At 39.9% G+C, this 21037-nt stretch overlaps 1 protein-coding gene across 2 annotated transcripts in view; it reads left to right on the top strand.

The window, feature by feature from the left end:
* Nucleotides 1–19823, top strand: part of dgkaa (diacylglycerol kinase, alpha a) — a 28246-nt gene extending 8423 nt beyond the window's left edge. The window contains exons 3-25 of one of the 2 annotated variants that reach the window (XM_049581322.1): nt 781–884; nt 1218–1294; nt 3788–3917; nt 4121–4195; nt 4283–4332; nt 4487–4561; nt 4834–4950; nt 6071–6188; nt 6361–6449; nt 6541–6660; nt 7494–7592; nt 7824–7910; nt 8038–8111; nt 8193–8267; nt 10106–10191; nt 10321–10410; nt 10593–10753; nt 10842–10906; nt 11293–11383; nt 11533–11719; nt 15964–16081; nt 16284–16344; nt 18780–19823. In XM_049581322.1, coding sequence (XP_049437279.1) covers nt 781–884; nt 1218–1294; nt 3788–3917; nt 4121–4195; nt 4283–4332; nt 4487–4561; nt 4834–4950; nt 6071–6188; nt 6361–6449; nt 6541–6660; nt 7494–7592; nt 7824–7910; nt 8038–8111; nt 8193–8267; nt 10106–10191; nt 10321–10410; nt 10593–10753; nt 10842–10906; nt 11293–11383; nt 11533–11719; nt 15964–16081; nt 16284–16344; nt 18780–18860 — 2230 coding nt within the window. In that variant the 3' untranslated portion in view covers nt 18861–19823. The remainder of the gene's footprint in view (nt 1–780; nt 885–1217; nt 1295–3787; nt 3918–4120; nt 4196–4282; nt 4333–4486; nt 4562–4833; nt 4951–6070; nt 6189–6360; nt 6450–6540; nt 6661–7493; nt 7593–7823; nt 7911–8037; nt 8112–8192; nt 8268–10105; nt 10192–10320; nt 10411–10592; nt 10754–10841; nt 10907–11292; nt 11384–11532; nt 11720–15963; nt 16082–16283; nt 16345–18779) is intronic. The other variant, XM_049581324.1, reaches the window with a different exon arrangement.
* Nucleotides 19824–21037: the final 1214 nt, after the last annotated feature.

Raw genomic sequence — 21037 nt, 5'->3', positions numbered from 1 at the left:
ATTTAAGTCTCTTCTTTTTGTTTGTAGGGGAGGTCCCTTGACAAGCCAGTTTGTTCTTTTCACCTCTCTGCAAGATTTTATTGTTTATTTCCTCATTTCAACACTACTCTTTTGTGCTAAACTTAAAGCCAGTCACTCTTTATATGTAGTGTTGCATAATTCATATTTGGGCCAGTGACTATATGGAAAGAGATTCTGGGTGGAGAGAATCCCCAGAGTCGAAGTATCATGGGTACCTTTAGCCTGACATAATTTCTACCAGACTTTTGGCCCAGTTTATAGTGGATATTCATATGTAAGTGGTGGTGAGAGATTTAAAATGAATACAGTATATAGACGTGAGAACAGAAAAGTCTGAAACTTAATGTCAGAGCATACAAGGAAGTAATTTTATCCTTAAACACTATGAGGAAAGATTGTGGGTCAACGAGCACTTACCACAGTGGCGTACATAATGGTGGCTAGGCATAAAAACCTTTTATGATTATTTGTAGTGTTCACCAAAAGGGAAAAGACATGTGTACAGAGTTGACTGCTGATGTTCTGAACAGTTCTCTATATTCTCTGGCAGTAACTGCTTTGCTTCTGCTTCACTCAAACTTTGGACATTGAGTGTGGTTCTCTCAGTCTACAATCGTGGATTTTTACAGAGCGAGATGGAAGATGCTATCTTTTGCTTGCAGCCATGCTTTTTATGTTTTACAAAGAGGCAGGCTACTGTGCACCCACCTTCTCTTTGCTCTCCGTCTATGTCTCACTGTTTCTCTCGCTTATGCACAGGCAGGCAGTTAGTGCAGAAGCAGGCACCATGTCCACCCCCACAAACCCAGAGGTGAAGGAACTGAACCCTGTCGACTTTATCCAGCTACAGCAGTACATTGAATGTGAGTACAGACGGGCGGGCAGGCAGGCAGCTTTCTCAGCGCTTAACGCCCCCCCTCCCCTCTACTTCCACTTCCACCCACACACACACTCATTTACACTCGCTCATGGTTTCTCGTATCTAGAAGAGGTTGCAGTCTGCCACATTCTGTTTTTTGCAAATAAAGTGTGTAGGTCTTTTGTTTTTTCTACAGATAGATCTATATTCATTTTGTAATCATGTGTCCTCAATATTTCCGGAACAGTAAACTGATATGTGAAAAACATTTGAGAGCTTCCCTCGTGTACAGAAGTACACGTGTAACCCTGTGTGACCTGTGTGTCTTTGCTTCCAGACTGCAGTTTGAAGGTGAAAGACGTGCTGAGGGAATTTGATGCAGATGGCCGTCTGGCCCGGCACAGACATGGAGAGGTGAGGGGACGGTGTGTCCTGCTGTTCACCATCACATCCAAAACTCACTCGCAGCTAACATAGGCACATAACTGAACTGAATAACAGCTCTCAGCGGAGTAGTTTAAAGAGAAACGAGGACTTGATTTATGTATATCGAGCAGTTACTAATTGTCCTGCACTGATTAATTAGATTCATGTTGACTAAGTTGTCCAAGAGAAATGTCTCCAGTGCATTGGAGCGAGGATGCAAATGTAAATTACCTCCTTAGTTTTGCCCACGCAGCAGTGTCGTGCCGAACAGTGTGCTGGCTGCCCTCATGCAGTGTAAGCTCAAATGTGATTGAGAAAAGATCTTTCCAATACTGTAGTGTCAGTGCGTGATACTGCCAACTAATTTGTGCAGAAAGCAAATGCAGCAATTTCGAATGCATAATTTCGCTACATACAGTTTAATTAGATAATTGGAAGGAAATGTTTTTTTAATGGGAAATACTGCCAAAAAGTACTATTTAATAGATTTTAAAAACACACATAACAATGAAGTTACTGTGTGTGTGTGTGTGTGTGTGTGTGTGTGTGTGTGTGTGTGTGTGTGTGTGTGTGTGTGTGTGTGTGTGTGTGTGTGTGTAGAATAATGATGCAGTTTCTGTGGTCTCACTCTCCTTCGCCTTTTTTCTTTCCTTTTGTTACTGGGATCTGGCTGCCTCATGGTGACATTATTTATTACTGGGGCAGCTCTGCAGGGTATCAACCAGGGAAATGGAATAATGTCAACAAGAATTGGGTTTGTGGTCCACAGTTATCGAGGGACTATTGCTTGTTGGCCCTGCAGCATATTATCGTGTGAGAACGACAGATACCAGGCCCAACAGATGGACTGAAATCTTGATTTAGGAGCTTGTTTTTTGCTTTATGTCATTGTCACATGAAAACCCTGCAACCACTCCAACATGTGTCTGAGAGACATCTTTAGCGTTTGAAAGCCTTTCAACCCTCACTGGATGTACTTTCAGTTCACGGCTCTCAAGCTCAACAGGAGGGTGTTTTTTTTTTGTTTTTTTTGTTTTTTTGAGAAAACGACTCATATCAGATACAAAATTTTAACATGGTGAATATCATCTTCCCTTATTTTTTTAGAAGGGGTGAATTTGAAAATTGCAGAAGTTAGCACACACACACACACACACACACACACACACACACAGAAAACATTTCACCATATTTAAACATTTAATTTTACATTTCACAAAAGCTCTATAAACCAGTGTTGTAACACTCGAGAGCGGTCTCGTCTTGGACCACGTCTTTACCTGCTCTTGTCTCAGTCTCAGACAAAGAGGACTCAGGATTTTATTTCAAAACCAGTCAAGACCACAACTCTGGGGAATTGGATATAAATAGTTATTTTGTTTTCAGCTCGTTAGTGTGTGTTTATATTTGTTTGTTCAAAGAAAATAAACTAATTCCTGTACGTGAAGTTCACCTCTGCAATGCCTTATGATTATTTTATCAAGTCATTTCTCACGGTATACTTCAGCCCACTTCAGACCAAAGATTCGCCACGAGATGAGTTGTAACTTGCAATTACTTGGAATGCACCGGTGTACAACGTTCCGAAAACCTGTCAGTTACACCAATGTGACTGGGCAAGACGATGCATCATCTCCATAGCAACAACTCCCTGTACTTTTGTTCTAACTTCCAGTTTTTCAGGCTTATTTTGATGATGAATATAATTTGTAGCTTCTTAAAATATGAATGGGGATAGTGATAAAGAGAGACTTGCTACAGTTGTATTTCTATGAAACGGCGAAAACATAAAGATAATGACCTGAGCTTCACATGGACTGTATTTACAATGAATACGGCACCATAATTTAAATAACCAGCACTGATTAATCAGTCAGTGAGTATTTGTGTGTGACATGTGCACATACAGCAAGGAGCAGCAGCAACCTACCGTCCGACACAACAGTCTGTGAGAACAAAGACCGACATATGTGTCAACAGCCACAGAGATGTAAAGGAGACGGACATGGGCTGTTGTCGGAGAATGCCTCAGCAAGCCAACACGCCGTCTGCGGACTGACTTGGCCTGCAGATTTTGCTACAAGCCAATTGGCTGTATAAACAGGTGACATGCCTGATGTTCTAAAACTAGCTGCTGGCAACCTGACAAGCTGAGTCACAGGTGACACCATCAGTCGGCTTGAGTCAAGCTGAGACGGGCCCATTCACATAGCTGGAACTTTAGTCTTGTTGCAAATCTTTGGTCTGAACTGGGCTTTACACGCATATATACAGAGTGCATGTAAAGAGATGCATGAAAAAGAAATGTCATTTGTCTTCTGAGTGTGTTTTTATGGGAATGTGGGACTCCCACTGGTCTGGTCTAGGTCTCATTGCCTAAAATCACTCTGGTTTTGGTCATGACTTGGTCTCGGTTTAGGCGGTCTTGACTACAACACTGTTAAAAACAAAACATGATTTTCCCATTCATTTTTTTCCCAGTGCATCAATGAAGAAGGCTTTCGTCTGTTCTTGAAGACATATTTAGAAGTGGAGGACTTCCCTGTGGATCTCTGCCAGCGACTCTTCCGCTCCTTCCAAAACTCTGAACCCACCCAGGAAGACAGTGCCAGTGAGATTATACACAGTGTATTAACACAACCTACTGCCTCCATGCTACTTTGCAGCATGCCCCTCTCAGTTTTCGCCATGGCCTATTTGGCATACATTCATTTATCACCACATGCCCATGAGTTACTGTTTGTGCAGATATGTAATATGTGTAACGAGAGTGTTCACAGCCATCTCTGTCTCTCTCCTCCGGCTCTCCTGTAGAGGAAGTCTTTCTGAAGGATGTTTCATGCTACTTCTCTCTGCTGGAGGATGGGCAGCCCAGGGACAAGTTGGAGTGTGAGTCCTTTGTTTCTTTTCTGCCCAACATAATTTGAATGATGAATTGGTTCAGCACTTCCACTTTCAATTCCCCTCTCTCTTTAGTCGCTTTCAAGCTCTATGACAGAGATGGCAATGGAGTCCTCGACAGCTCTGTAAGTTATTCAGAAAATCTGTAAAGTGTGAATGTCAAGATCAAATTAAAAAATCTGGCTCTGCTGTGGATTCAATTCAAGGTTGAATCACCATAAGATTTAAAGTATTGTGTCATATCAGCAGCAATACTAAAACAAGTTGTTTTTCAAACAGGAAGTGGATAGGATTATTGCTCAGATGATGCATGCTGCAGAATACCTCGGATGGGATGTGTCAGAGCTGAGGCCGGTAAGTCCCAGAATGCTTTAGCCTTGGCGGTATCATAAATGCACATATAGATAGACAGAGTTGTTTGCGCAAGATGTTGTTTACGTCATTAAGTTCTGTATATGACAGTACTTGTTACTCATTTGCTAGAGTTGTTAAAATGATAAGCTTCTTTGTGCTTAAGAAATCAACAAATTCCCACACATGAATAGTTCCAGAAAACATATGTCCTTTTTTAAGTGATAGAGGTTTGTGTGCTGATTTGATAATAACATCAAATGTCATTTAATCAGGTTCTGAAGGACATGATGACAGCAATAGATGCTGACAGCAGCGGCACGGTGTCTCTGGAGGAGTGGGTGGAGGGAGGCATGAACAACGTTCCCTTGCTTGTCTTGCTGGGTTTGAAGGTACTTTAGAGCCAGCATGTTTCTCTTTTCATTAAGTGTTGGCCTCAAAAGCCTAACTGAGATATAATTCATTTTTACAGCAGATGTCTCACAAAGTGGTAAAACCCACTTTTACTGCTCTTGTGAAACCTTGGCTTCGCGTGCCACTCCTCTGTCCTCTGCCTCCTCCCCCTCAAAAGGGATTTTTTTGCCGACTCAGTGTAACAGGGTGTGGTAATGTCATCTTCTCTCATGCAAACTCTGCACCATCAGAGTGCTCCTGTGTTTTCCATTTACTCTGCACAATCTGTGCCCATATTTATGTACTGCATAAAATAGCATTCCGTAGGCCGATGATCTATATTTGACTAAAGAAATTTTAACATTGGCTGTAATCACAAAAAGTGGTTGTCTTAAATCATGGACAGATCCATTTTGTGTTGTGGGTTTTGTTTAATGGGTTGCCGGGAATGTAAAAGCCACTTACTGTAAGACTGCATGGTCACTGCTGTGGTCTAAAACCATACAGTGGACTCTGCCACTGGGTTTGGCCTCTACTACAATGCCAGGGACTTCCCCTCAGGCTATTTCTAGCCACCAGTGGACATTTGAAGCCTGGGGTGCATGAATTCAGCCCCCTCACAGTTGCTGTGTGCTTTTTTCGCGGCCTGCCTGCTATGCTTCACGCAGTAAGCGATAGGCTGATGCATCATGTTGGGGAAAAAACATGTCAGTGTCTAATCCATATAAGAGAGCTGTCGGTTTGTTCACAGATTGAAAGCAGCCTTATAATCTTGTGCTGAGAATTGGAGATTATAGTCAGTGTTGATTTGAATATCCATGGTGCTACACTTTATGTCATGATATGTAGAGCCACTACATACTGCATAATCAGCAATCTCATTAACGCAAGGTTAGTCGTGAGTGGGTGTGAAAAACAACTGTGAAATGCAGGCCTTGCCCACAGTGTTTTTATGAAAGGGTTTTTGTAGCTTGATTTAAAATTTAACAAAGGAAACAAATATAAGCTTCTTTGTTGCGTTTAGTTTTCTGTTGAAATGCAAATAAGCTAGCACGGGAACAAAGATCTTAAAACATGATGTTCTTCTCTTTCTTCAATGATCGCACCTTCAACAATTAGATGACCCAGAAAGACGGGCAGCACCTTTGGAGGATGAAACATTTCAACAAGCCTGTTTACTGCAACGTATGCCAGAGCTTGCTGCTGGGTCTGAGGAAGCAAGGACTGTGCTGCACCTGTGAGTACCTGAACTCACCAGAAGAGGGTGACACTACAGTGACATTTATCACTGACAGTGTGGTGTCAAAACTGAGAAATGCAGGATCCATCTGTCAGCCTTAAATTTGACAGGATCATTTATATTCACATAAACATTATATGACAGCTGGGTTATGTGTCCTGTTGTGTAGGTTGCAAATACACAGTCCATGGCCGCTGTGCTAACAGGAACCCTGCCCCCTGCACCAGGACGTATGTGATGTCGAAGAAGGAAACAGGGGTATGCCAGTGTCTCCATGGCAACATTTATACTCATAGTCTATATTAAACATATCTTATGTAGACGTTAAAACATTCATCCCACATTTCAGATTCCAGCGCACGACTGGGTGAGTGGGAACTGTGACTCTAGGAAGTGTGAAAAATGCCAGAAGAAGATCAAGAGCTATCAAGGCTTAACTGGGAAACACTGTGTATGGTGCCACACGATGGTGAGGAAGCATCTATGTGTGTCTGCTTTTTACGTATATATACATAATAAGCAATGAGGAGAAAATGTGCATTTTGGTTATTAGGTACTCAAATGGGACAAACTGAAAACTTAAGGCAGTGCCTTACATCCTGTGTCACACAGAATGTTGTGTGCCTGGTGCATGTTCTCGTTACCTCTCACTGGGTTGTGTCTTCATATTTTAGATAAGAAAAAATATGTTTATTATGTCCACAAACAAAGATCTACTATTCAGATATTAATGTGTATCTGGCATCAATAGATCCCCAGCTTTAACGTGCTCACAAGGCAGACGATCAGTTTTGATGTACATAGGCATGAGACCAAACATATGATAGGAAACATTAATAGTATATTGTGTATACCTTCATACTTGTGTATTATTCATACTTTGCCACTCAGTCCACCATCCATTTTCATCAAACCAAAATAAATCAGGATGTTTACTGTGCAGTCTTACGAAAGTGCACCCAGGGTATCATAAAAGTTTGAATGTGCACTCACAGGCTTAAATGGCCACGGAGCTCGCCAAAGTTGCCTGCAAAACCACGCCCATCCAGATGAAGTACAAAGTTTTTCGTGAGTCCCTGGCTCCAATGGCCTAATTATAGGCTGTGGACCCATGATGCTTTGGGATCAAATTCATTCTGGGGAGGCTTATTTTCTTCAAACTTTTCTGTCTCTTCCTGCTCCAGACTCACTTTGCAGAAATGCAAAGAAAAAATCATTTAAAAGGATAAATTTAGATCCTGTTTGTAGTCATCACTGTTGTGCTGGGAGTTTAACGCATGTGTCATTGTTTATGTTTAACAGCGTCATGATGAATGTGCTGACCAAGAGCCAACAGAGTGTACCTGTGGGCCGCTCAGAGACCATATCCTGCCTCCATGGGCAATATATCCTGTTATAAAGGTACAGAATTATCCGCAGGCATATGTACAGTACAAACACTGTCTGTCACTCCAACGCAGAACTGAAGCATACGCTCAGGGCTGTTTCTTGTTTTTTGTAAACCTTTCTCACCTGTGTTGGCGTTTTGACAGGTACAGTATGTGGAGATTTGTCTTTTTTCTCACAAGGCAAAAAAATCTATTGCATTTTCTCTGGTTTATTCACAGTCTGCCTTTGTTTTTGTCCCTAAAGGAGAGACCAAACAATGTAAAGAATGGCTGCTCAGGCTCAACGGATGACAGCGAGCTCAATACTACTCCTGATGGACAAGTGCTTCAGGTATTATTCTCTCCAAAGAACCCTCTTGTCAATGTTGAATTTTTACAAGGATAAAGCTAAATTTGATTTGGCTACATGTACAAAAAATCAGTAACTCAAATGACAACATTGGTTTATCATTCAACAGATCAGCCCTGTGCCAAACACCCATCCTCTTCTAGTGTTTGTCAACCCTAAGAGTGGTGGCAAGCAGGGAGAAAGGTGAGTTCAAAAAAGAATATGTTCATTAGAAATGGATGTCTAATACATGCACATTGTTTAGCCTGGTTTTATGTATTTCAGAGTCCTGCATAAATTTCAGTATTTACTGAATCCACGGCAGGTAAACAACCTTTCAAATGGTGGACCTGGACCAGGGTGAGTAAAAATAAACTAAGGTCAGCATGACATGGGAATAAATGGATGAATGGAAATAGACTGTATTCGAAAAGACCTAACACCCATGCACTGAAAGCATCTGACAGGCATGTTTTCAAGTGCATGTATTGTTTTAAATGGCCACACACGCACCAAAAGCATTTTTGAGACGCGTCAGATTGCTTTGATGTCCCCAGTCTGACCTTTTTTTGATTTTGGAGGGTCAAATGAGGACATAGCAACCAAAGTCAGGAGAGGCAGAGAGGAGAGGCAGAGAGGTAGACATGCAGCACTTCCACTAACAGCTGACTTTAGCTCCATTAGCTATGCTTAAAACGTTATGCATTATATTTATACAGTTGAAATTATGCAATGGTAAATGAAAACAACCACTATATGTGTTGACACATGTCAGATACTAAAAATAAGTACAATGACAGAGCTTAGATCACGGCGTCATCAACGAGAATAGTCCAAGGGCCAGAGTTTTTCTAAGCAGACATTGTGAGGGCTGGACTCTCAAATATATATAGATAGATTGATAGAAATATAGGTAGATAGAGACCTAATTAGCTTGCCATTGTTTAATTATTTAATTGATGTATTGTTACATTTAATATATATATTCAAATAATAAAAATTAAATGAAATGTTGAATAAGATCATGTGAAAAAAATTAAATGTGTTAAATAAGAGCTATGAGTTTGTCCCCATTCTTGCATTAAGATATGCCCAAAGCAGCATCCCATTTATCAAAGAGCAGAATTACTTTCAGCTTTACTTATCCAATCTGCACCACCCAACCAGCGCCACAGCACGTGTGTATATGTTTTTCTGTGTGTGTGTGTGTGTGAGTGTGTGTGTTAGAGACAGAGTTAGAAATAAAGAGTGACAGAGAGAAAGGAAGAGAAGTTGTAAGGTACTAGACGCGATGTGTCTGTACGTTATAAATAACTCACTCAGGCCGCTGTTTTGCCATTTTTTTGACATTTGATATTTTCTCTAATAAGCATACATAACCCGCTGCATCATTATCGCTAATAATAAACTGACAAATGGATTTATAATGGCTTTAGTTAGTACCCATGGGTCAAACACACATCTTTGAGGTTGGTAAATCATTTCTAATGAAATTGTTCCCATCTCAATCATGTTAGAGGTTGCCTCAACACAGGAAGAAAACAACAGATATCTTAAGTACTGTAATGTGTTTTTTAACCTCCTCACATTTTCTAAATTAATTAATGTTCTGTTCCATCTGAGCCAGATGGATAGCTTTGGTGGGCCGCCAGTTGTCTATTACTGGCTTAGATCCTCACATCAGCATAACAGATCCACCCTGGATCATCTATCCTGAATGTTAACATCTACTGGTCATAACTTAACTTGCTACATAAACCTAACAACAGAAAATAATTAACCTAGTGCAGAATTATGATTAGCTGTGCTTTCAGAGACTTTCACCCAGCTGGAAGAAAAAATAAAAGATGAAATGAGATGTCTGGTTCCCAGCAGCTTTACTGGTGTTCTACAGCCAAACAACTGAAGAAACAAAGTGGAATGTACAGAAAATTAATGGAGGGGAATCTGTAAAGCGTTCAAATTTGTGCCTGCCTACATATAAATAGGGACCTATTCCTAAAGTACTGCTGGTTCTTTGATGCTGGAATCTAAACTCTGGTGCTTGTAGTGGGCCATAAGAGCATCAAATGAGGCATGTCAGTTATGGCTTTCAGTGCATTTGGGCCTACAGACTTCAGAACAGTAGATTACTTAAGACCACATTGTGCTGAATACTCGAAGCTCTGCTGTGATAGTTCCCATCATCTTTCTTTCAGACTGAGTTTCTTCAGAAACCTGCAGGATTACAGGATCTTGGTGTGCGGGGGAGACGGCACAGTTGGCTGGATTCTAGATGCAATAGGTGAGACTGATGGATCACTATAAGAGGAAGCACTATAAATGGCACTCGTTAGCTTCCACACCATGCGCTTCTGTTGAAAATCGTGACGCATTTCCTGTTTCCTTCCCTTTTTCCTTGTCTTGATATCAGACAAAGCCAATCTGGTGGTACGGCCACCTGTCGCTGTGCTTCCCCTGGGCACAGGAAATGACCTTGCACGATGCCTGCGATGGGGAGGAGGTGAGAAAATGAATAAGAGATTGAGTGTTGTCTGAAGATGAAAATAAAGAATCGGTTTGCTGCGTGTGCTCTGTTGCTATGTGTGTGTTTGAATATGATTCAGCAAAGGAGAAGTGCTCAAAATGGTTTATTCATTATTTGTCTAGATTAGTCATCTTGTTCTTTGTGCATGTTTTCTGAAGGATATGATGGTGAGGATCTGAGTCGTATTCTTAAAGACATCGAAGGCAGCTCTGAGGTGCTGATGGACCGCTGGAGTGTGCAGGTCATCACAGATGAGAATCAGGAGAAAGGCGACCCGGTGCCCTATGAAATCATCAACAACTACTTCTCTATTGGAGTTGTGAGTCTCTCAGAAAAAAAATGTCACACAGGAGGAAGTGTTTATTTTTTCAGGTTTGTGTTTCGATCATTCTGTGTTGTGTTGACAGGATGCCTCCATTGCCCACCGGTTTCACACAATGAGGGAGAAACATCCCCAGAAATTCAACAGCAGGTACGCATTGCACTCTTAGATGGAACATATTCAGTTTCTAAGGCTGCTCTGCAGAAACAGCAAACAAACAACAGTATCCCACTCTGTAATAAAAACAGCTCCGTTTTTAAATCATACCTCAAACAGATGTACTGTTCAATAACAAAGCAGGGGAGGTCTTTAAATTTTTTATCGTCTTTTAGTTTTCCTGTTTACAGCAATAGATTTTTTGAGGCTGAAAAAAAAAAACTGAATGCAGGTGGCCACAGCAGATGTCTGTTGCAGCAAGCGTTGCAACTTGACTCCTCCTCCCTCTGAAGAGCTGTCTGTGACAAAAGGAGAAAATGTTCTGTGAAAATGAAATATCACTTAAACCTGAACAAACCCACACTTTTTTGTGACGGCAGAATGAAGAACAAGCTGTGGTATTTTGAATTCGCTACTTCAGAAACCATCTCTGCTTCCTGCAAGAAACTGAGCGAAAGTCTAACAATCGAGGTGAGAACGCAGCATCAGCTTTGCAAGTTTGTGTTTTGTCTTTGAAACAAACTGTTTCTGCAGTGTGAAAAAAAAAGAACGGTTCCCACAGTCAGACTGAGTACTGAAACTTCCATTCTCTCTGTGACCTGCTGCTGTTTCTTCTTCAGTGCGCTGGTAGTCCACTGGATCTCAGCAACCTGTCTCTAGAAGGGGTTGCTGTCCTTAACATTCCCAGCATGCACGGTGGCTCCAACCTGTGGGGTGAGACCAAAAAAGGGGACACAAAGGGACAGACGAGTCAGGAAGAGCCCGAGGTGATCGTCGACCCAGAAATCCTGAAAGTGACCTCCCAAGGTATATTTATCTTTGGTGAAGGGTGCATATGATATTATTGTGAATCTGACTTAAAGCAGCTACAAGGAACTTTTCACTTAGTGTTGATTTTTGGGGGCCCTCTGGACAATAGCAGTGGTGTTTCCATTTGTGACTAGGGCTGGGTTAAAATAATAGATTCATCCGATTCAAATTGATCTTCATTCGAATGACCCAATATCGATTTGTAAAATCTGAGATCGATCTTATTATATGAGCTTTTTCCATCATTAATGACCGTAGTACTGATAAGCTGCGACATTACTGATTCTTTATCTGTAACTGTTAGCTTACTTTTTTATGTTTTGGAGTAATTTATTATGCTGCAGCGGCCCCTCCTGTTGTCTGTGTGTCGGGGCTTCTGCGCCACATTTACACACACACACACACACACACACACACAGACACGGAATAGAGATGCTGCATTGGAGACAGAGCAGTAAAGATAGCTTGAGCTGACGACAGTTGAGTTTGTTACTGTGAGTGCAATAAACCTCCTCTGGGAAAAAGTCAATACTTGTTAGCAATATGTAAACATGTAGAAAAGCGATATTTTAATCTGCTCTGTCTGCAGTGTCTCATCCACTGCTGCTAATATAATGTTATACACAAGCACAGAGTGCTTTCCATCTTATAGCAAATTATTACTAACAAGCTAAAACAACTGTTGTGTCTCAAGGTTTAGTTCAGTTTGCCTAGTATCTTACAACTTACCAAGAGTAATGTGACCTGCAGGCAGTGAGTCTCCTCAGCAGCAGAGAGGACAGGAGGACTGATACTGACTGATGTCTGTGTTCTTTATTCTTTCTACTCTTCACTCAGAACTGTGATGTCAGGAATATGATTTATTTTATTATCATTTTAAATTTCTTTACAGTGAGATATTAAGTTTATATTTTGACTTTGCCGTTTTAATATCACCATTGCTGCTCTAGAAACATTTAGTTATAAAATATTCAGTTATATTCCTATTGTGAATTTATTCTTTTAAAAAAATAATTTCTAGTAAAGTTTCCAGTATTCGTTTTCTGAGAATCTCTTTCACATACTAGCAAACTTTGGTATTGTAACTGAAATATCCCCAATCAAATCGCATCAGAAATGAAATGAAATCAGGACCTTGTGAATCAAAATCAAATTGATTCATGAAATCAGTGGCGATACTCAGCCCTATTTGTGACTATGTAAGATTAAGTATGATGTAAAACCAGGTTTCATTATCCATAAAGAAAATGGGCATATTAGATACATGTCTATGAGGAAGAGGGCCAGATCAGGGTTGGTTTTAAATCCTGCAATTCTCTCCATCTGGTGAGTGATCGACCAAGGTTGACTTGTGTTTCCGCATATGTTTTATCTCTGTCCCTTTTAGCTTCTTTTGTTGTTCTATCACCTCTTCTCTTTGCTGATTGTACCCCAGAATCAGCCTTAACCACAAAATATAACATCAAAAATAAGAGACTGACTGTGTTTCATAACCAGCTAAAAACTCCTTGTAGTTGCTTTAAAGCAGCCCAAATCAATATTTTTCGTCTGCAGTTTCTCACAGCTACATGCAGCCTTTTAAGTTTTATCGGCTCATTATTTGGTTTTACAGCCCATAAACTTTACTCTCATTAACCCCGCCTCAACTCGAGCTGCAGCAGGCAGCTGTTTTTAGCACAAAGGCCCTGATAAACCTCCTGTACTTGTCCAGTACAAACATACAGAGCTAAAGGGAGAGTGAATATTGGACTTACAAACCCCGACAGGTCCCACAATAAATGATAAGATAAGATACACCTTTATTGATCCCACAATTGAGAAATTCCAGTGTTACAGCAGTCAAGGGGAAGAGTCAGATTAACGATTTCAAAATTTAAACTTAAAAACTTAAAACTTAAAAACTAGGCATGCAAAATAAAGTACAAAAAATACAAGAAACGGCGATAAATAACAATAATAATAATAATAATAATACTGAGAAGTGGATAATAATGAGCAGTGAATAAAAATGAGCAGTGGATTAAAGAGAGCACATCTAGTGCAAGTGATTGTATGTGCAAAAAACAGCAAACATCTGTGGTGTTTATAAAGTGTTGCTCTCTGTCTGTTGGGTGGGTAAATAAGAGACTGTTTGTGAAAAGGGCCGACTGAATGACTTATGAGGTGATTAAATGTCAGATGTTTTGTTTTCTGCTTCATCTGCTGCTCCCAAGTGGTTTAAAATCAATTAATGCAGCTTCAAGAGGGTTATTTGCACAAATCATTAAACGCAGTAAATGAAACTGGCTCCCATGTGAAGAAACCATTCGTCTAACTCACTGGTACATAACCCACTAGAGGCCGCCAAAGCTTCACCAGGATTGCAAGGCCCTCTTGATTTTAAGAGGTGTAGGAAAATATGTCAGCATTTCTCTGATTTCTGTGAACAAAAAAACGAAATGAAATTGTTATTTTAAAGATTATTATTCAAGATATAAAACTCAAAAACAATCTCATATGATAGGTGCACGGTGAAGACATGAACACAAGCCATAATCACACAGCTTTCACGCTCTGCGACATGGCCTCGTCCTGCGTTAGCATAGTACACAGTTAAAACAATTAAAGAGCTAATAGAACAATGGATAAGCATCAAGAAGAAAACAAAAAAGACGACTTATTAAGGATGTAGAAAAACAACAATACAGACAGAGAATCGTTAAAACATTCCTAAAAAAAAAATTAAGAAACTAATCTTTGATGAATTATTCACAGAAATATGCTCAAAATCTGTCCAAATCTCTGAATAAAAGGGGTTCCTTATAGCAGTGCTTCCCAACTGGTCCAGTCACGGGGTCCAGATTTCTCCTTAGTCATTAGTTCAAGGTCCACACAACTTAATACATTCAGCGTCATACTTGTATTTGGCCATGTCGTTGAGCTAGTTCTCTGTCTCTGTCAAGTAGCTCTCTGTTAGTAACTCACTGTACAGCAGGAAACTTTACTTCAAAATGAAAAGCTACGTGCTGGAAATTCACTGTCCTTCAAAATAAAAGATGTTTTTTTTACAAACTTGACATATTCGTGAGTCGCTTGCGGTCCATTCAGAAAACCGCGACCCACCAGTTGGGAACCACTGCCTTAAAGGAATACGTCATCTGCAAAATGACTAATTGTATGTTAATTATTCAGCGTATTACCTTGAATTTGTGGAGAAAACTTTTCGCTCAATAAAGAATTTTCACTAAAAGCACGTCAGTACATTCCCATGCATGGCTGAGTAGTGTCCCTGTTCAGGTGGAACTAATATGCTCGCGTGTGCTCAGGGCGCACTGCTCGTAGGCTTTAGTGTTTTAAATCTGAATAGTTAAATGAAGATGCATGTGTTTGGGAAGTACTGAGGAAAAGACTGGATAAATGTGATCTGGATTATACTGCAAGAGTTGTTTGTAACAGGATGTTTTGATATAATTTTGCTGTCGTCAAACGCGGCCCCCATTTACTTAAATTCATGAAGAATGATCACCTCTTCTGGATTTTCCATTCATCAAAAGGGCATGCATGGAAAATAAAATTTTCTTTACAAATTCAATGTAACACAAGTAATTGATGTGTGTGTGAATGACAAATGGTCAGTTTGTTCTTCTGAGGAAACAGTTCGGGAACCTCTGGTCTGACTTGATGATGTATTTTCATGCTCTTTTGGTATTTACACCTGTATTAACTAATTTTTCTGGCCTCTTGAAGGCAGCAATTTATAAACACAACACTGACCTTTAAAACCTGCTGACACATCCAGCAGACACAGAGCAACATTAGCTTTCATCTGGAGTCGTGTTTGTGTCCACCTGTCTAATATTCACTCAGTGTTCACCAGCTAGGTGCCAACTTTCTGTCTACTGTTTTGTTTTGGGCAGATAGTGTACAGTCAGTTTATCAGAGCTTTTATTTACTGAAAACAGTTCAAGTTATCTGTTTGTTCTCCATTGATTGATTGTTCACATCAAAATGCCGACCAAAGCCTCTTTGAAAATATTTGGACTTTGATTTATTACGAAGCAGTTTCAGTTTTAGTATAAATGTTTTCAGTGATGCATGTGGTGGATTCACTTTATGCACAACATGACTTTGCTGCTTTAATTGATTCCCACGCTGTTTCCTGATGCAGAATAGATAAGATTAAATATCTGGGTTTGTCTCAGACTGAGCAATGTCCGCCGTCTGCACAGTTGATGCTCAGAGTGTCTGTGTGTTCTTGTCAGATCTCAGTGACCGTCGATTAGAGGTGGTTGGCCTAGAGGGAGCCATGGAGATGGGACAGATATACACGGGTCTGAAGAGTGCTGTGAGGCTGGCGAAAACGTTACAGATCACCATCAGGTGAGAAACAGACATGTTCAGACTTGTCGGGGTTTGAGCTCCAAGTCATGATGGCTCCTAGTTGAGTGTGATCACCAGCTGAGGGTGATCCTCTGGTTCTTTACATAACAATAATCACACACACTGGCTTTCCTTTTGATATTTTAATCACACATTAGGGGCATTGATTTTGCTACCTGATCTCTCTGTACTTTACCCCCAGGACGAAGAAAGCATTACCGATGCAGATAGACGGAGAGCCGTGGATGCAGCCTCCCTGCACGGTAAATAAGACACAGACACAAACACAGATTCTTCCTGAGCTGAGACACCCCAGGTGGAATTATAGTTTTTTTTCATGCACTGGTCAATTTTGAGTTTTTGGGCTATTTTGCATTCTTAACGTGCTCTTTCACACAAGTGAAAAGAAGATTTCCAAAATACACATTTAGGTGTTTATTTCAGTTCAGATTTCTCCTCTGGAAATGCATGTCAAAGGCACAGATTAATTTAGATATGCTTCATTTGCATATTTAAACATAAAAAATAAAAAAAAAACCCTCACAATACAAAAAAGTCTAAGTGTAAGTAATCAGTAAATCTTAGTTCTTGCAAGGTGCTGAAAACATCAGTGAGTCCAGACCGGAAGAAAGAGATTTCTGCACACTTACATCCATGCTGAGCAAACATGAGGCAACAATGGATAGGCTTGTAAAAGTAACCAATCTCAGTACACAACACACCTGTGTCCTTTCAAAGCCCCATTTACTATGTGATGTAATTGTAATTTGATATTGTTATAAGGTGCTCTGTGATTTTAAATGTTTTTCTGGTCTCACTGTGTTCCACCCTTGACTTATATTGTGGTGCTGCATGACGAGACAAATATGGCTTCCATTTGTATGCCTTTCAGTCAAAGAGCATGGATACCAAGAGGCAAAGCTCAATAGAATGCCCCATAGCAACAGACTCGCCTGTGGTTTCGTCCTACCGCCGCCATTTTGGACTGTCAGCAGACCGCAGCAGACCCGTTTGCATACAAAAACACACAGACAAACTGACGTATATCGCTATTAATTATGCTTACAATGCTACTCACCTCGTGATAGCCCCTGGTCACAGCTGCTTTTTCATGTTTTTGTAAAGCAAAATATAGACTTTAAAAAAACAAAACGAAGAAAAACGGCCTAGATGGCATCTCTACATATTACATTCACTTATGAGAAGATTAACTTAATTACTCCTTCAAAATCACCCCATAAGCCAATCTACCCCCCAAAAAAAAATTTAATATTTCAACTAGAAACACATTAATAGCGACGTCACATAGTCAGGAATAAAGATTTATTCACAGTTTGTACAGTAAGGGGACAGTAATAATAATAATAATAATAATAATATGCAGGCTATTTTAATGTGATATATTTTAATGCTAAAGCAGTAATCAGTTCTGATATAAATGGTCAAAGAGGCCATATATATATATGTGTGTGTGTGTGTGTGTGTGTGTTTGTGTGTGTATATGTATATATATATATATACAACAAAACAAAACTGGCATATTAAATTGATATTAAAACACTTTAAAACTTACACCTCAGGAGTTCTTACCTGTCGGGATACTTCGGGAAACGGTGGAAGGCCAGGTGCGGGGTGTTCCACTGATAGTTGCTGCAGTTAACTGCACTACACTGTTTTCTTTTACTTTTTCCTCCTCTCTCCTTGACATCTTGCATGTTGTCTGGGCGCAACAGTCCAAGCTCAACAGTCCAAAATGGCAGCAGCGCCCCTAGTGGCTGTTGGCAACAATTCAACGGAGTTTCGCCTCTTGGTATCCATGGTCTTTGTTTCAGTTTGCCATCCAGTATTAAAAAAACTACAACTCCCAGAAGGTGTAGCTCCCTCCTACCACCAGGGTTAGACACAGGTGTGTTGCATACAGCCAGTGATTAGACTGAGACTGGTTACTTTTACCAGCCTGTCCATTGTTGCGTCATGTCTGCTCTGATGAAGGTCGAATAGACCGACAGCTCAACAATAAAGTGAGACACTGCACAGATGTAATGGTGCTGTCTGTTGAAATGATGATGTATGGAATTTTACAGGACATATCTAAAAAAGGCTGTTTTCTCAAAATGAGTATTTTCCCAAAAGTCTCAACTTCAGCAGCTCATACACACACACACACACACCAGACTTTACCGTTTTATTCCTGTCTATATTCTGAAGGTTTTTATAGAGGGGTTTGTTTATATATCATTCACAGCCTCATTTAGGGAACATTTTATTCATAAGAACATGGTGAAATTAGATTTTTTTTAGGGCTGTTGACAGTATTATATGTGATAAAAAGAGAGATCCAAAATTCTGTCTGTAAAAACCATTGAATCTAATGTCAACAAAATGAAATAAGAATTTTGAATCTGGCTTTATCCAATGTTCAGATGTTTGTTCTGGTAATGTGTGAAAATCAGCTCATATTTAATTTGATAATGCATCATTTGCATATTTAAAAAAAACTTGTTATGAAAAAATAATTGTCTTACTGCAAGTCATCATCTGGAGAAGTTTCATGGTGAAATCTGTTAGTTAAAAATGTTACCCTATCACCTGGGGTGTCTCTCCTTAAATGAAATTAAATATTAAAGTAAAATTTCCTTATTTAAGTTTGATTATCTTGTAATTTACTGGACACTTTGCTTTTTTATTTCCTTTCCAGATTCACATCACACACAAGAATCAGGCCAGAATGTTGATGGCTCCTCAGGCCAAATCATCTGGCTTTTTCACCTACAAATGAAACTACTCAGACGCAGCCGCTCAATCGTTGTAAATAGAGGACTGACACTTTTTTTTATGTGCATACCATCAGTTTGAATGTGTATGTTGTAGAATAATCGCATTGTGAAGGTCAGAGTTAGGATAACTGCATCTCTGTAACACATAACCGAAGCATGGCACTGTATGAATACAACTGTGTGGTAAGATATGTTTGCATCGTGGCAAAATGATTTTGACCAAATGTACTTGGTGTTTATATCAATACTCAACTCTCTCGCTGCCTCTGTCTCAGTGCTTCACAGTTAGTAGAAATGCTGCTCTGTAGGAACTTAAACATTTAAAGTAAGGTGAATATCACGCTAAAAGATGAATACTCAGCTCCATGTGCCTTTACGATCTGTCCTCTATGGTTATGGCTTCGGTAGGAGACTTACAGAGCTCTGTGTAGACGTGCACTTTGGACTTAAACCATGTAGTATTGCTGTTTTTGTTGTGGCTGTAAAGATGCTGTGGACGCCAGATAAATGTTGTTGTCAATTTGGAACCAAAAGCGAAGGTTAGATGAGATTACATTTCAGATTATTTCACTTTTAACATTTCAGATGATACTTGAAAGTGTTGTGGGGAACAGTAACGGACAATCATTGCCAAAAGGGCTGCATGTTGATCTGCTGCAGCAGTCAGCCTACTCTACTGTTCCTGTGTGTGCGTGTGTGTTTGTGTGTGTGTGTGTGTGTGTGTGTGTGTGTGTGTGTGTGTGTGTGTGTGTGTGTGTGAGGACAGACAGCTGAGATGTGCTCACTTCTAACTTATAAATTGCGACGAGGTGGATTTGAAATTATTGGTTCAGACCAATTTAAATATGTGTAGTTGTTATTTAAATGCTTTAACTGTCATATCATTTCAATATATCTGGAATATGTTTATGTAATATGCCTGAAATAACACACTGTGTAAAGATTTTAATAAATCATCTGGACTTCAGTGTTTGGTACTCCTCATTCTTTATGTGGTAGGTCATTTCATCCACCACGAGGGGGCGGTATTCACTTTTCAGTGTGTGGCTGCAACATGATCTGATCTGCTGACTCAAAATAATTGTTTTCTCTGCCTCTTTAAAACTTTTCTGCTCGTTGTGCAACTTAATCTCTTTGTTGTCAAAGTGAGAATCTGAGTTTGGTTTAAATATTAGGGGGTTTTTTCAGAGTAATATCCCCTCTGACTTTTAATGAGAGGTTAGTCTGCCAAAAACAAATGCTGCCTTCAGATGCTGTTGGACAAATCACGACTGCCTTACTGTATGTTTGGAAGCTTTGCCAACAGCTGCTGGTCAGTTATTTACACAACTGTTTGTGTATAAAATAAGCCATCAAATTAAAGAATAATGTCACATATGTGTCTTACAAAGTTACAACAGCTATTCTCAGCTGGTGGGAATATACGAAAGCATTAAAGAGCCCTGCAGGACACATTTTAAAATATTTTTTTATTACACCTACACCTTCATTGACAAAATCCAGAATCTATGAATATGCAAGTAATTTCCCAATTTTCTTTTCTACAAAGTCTATTTTCAGTGTCTGTGTCCATATCACTCTGCCATAGGTCACATATTGGCTCATCTTGGCTCCCAAACTAGTGCTGATTTCACAAAATCATGTTTGCACATCCACATCTTCAACTCTAGATTCAATGTGACCTCTGTTAAACTTTCCCCCTCAGTAGATGAATGTGAACTTTGTTCTAGTGTCAAACTGAACAATGAAGGTCAAACATCCACGAGAAGCAGCAGGAAACAAAATACATTGTGTAATGTAGGGAGACTTTAAACCTTTTTCCCCAGAACTTAAAATCAATATCTGGTCTTCAGAGTTTGGTGTGTTTAATTAATGTAGCTGTCAGTTGAACTGTTGCCCACTAGTTTATCCCCCATCACAAGTAAGACTAAATCAGGAGTTTACACCCAAATCTTCCAGGTCAACCTCTAAAACAGCGAACAACAACTTCTCTGAATATGTGTCAATAAATAGAAACAAGCAATACATCTGACAAATTGATATCTGATAGATGCAAGTGAAGTTTTTGAAATTGTGCCTGAGGAATGTGCTGCCTGGACATGTCTCCACAGCAGTCAGGATGACAGCAAAAGGGGGCAGGGCAGGTTGGAAGGGGTTCAACTACAACAGAGAAGCAATG

The sequence above is a fragment of the Epinephelus fuscoguttatus genome, linkage group LG7 (assembly GCF_011397635.1).
Source record: "Epinephelus fuscoguttatus linkage group LG7, E.fuscoguttatus.final_Chr_v1".
Lineage (NCBI taxonomy): Eukaryota > Metazoa > Chordata > Actinopteri > Perciformes > Serranidae > Epinephelus > Epinephelus fuscoguttatus.
The sequence above is the reverse complement of the archived record's forward strand: the minus strand, read 5'-3'. Positions and strand labels throughout refer to the sequence as shown.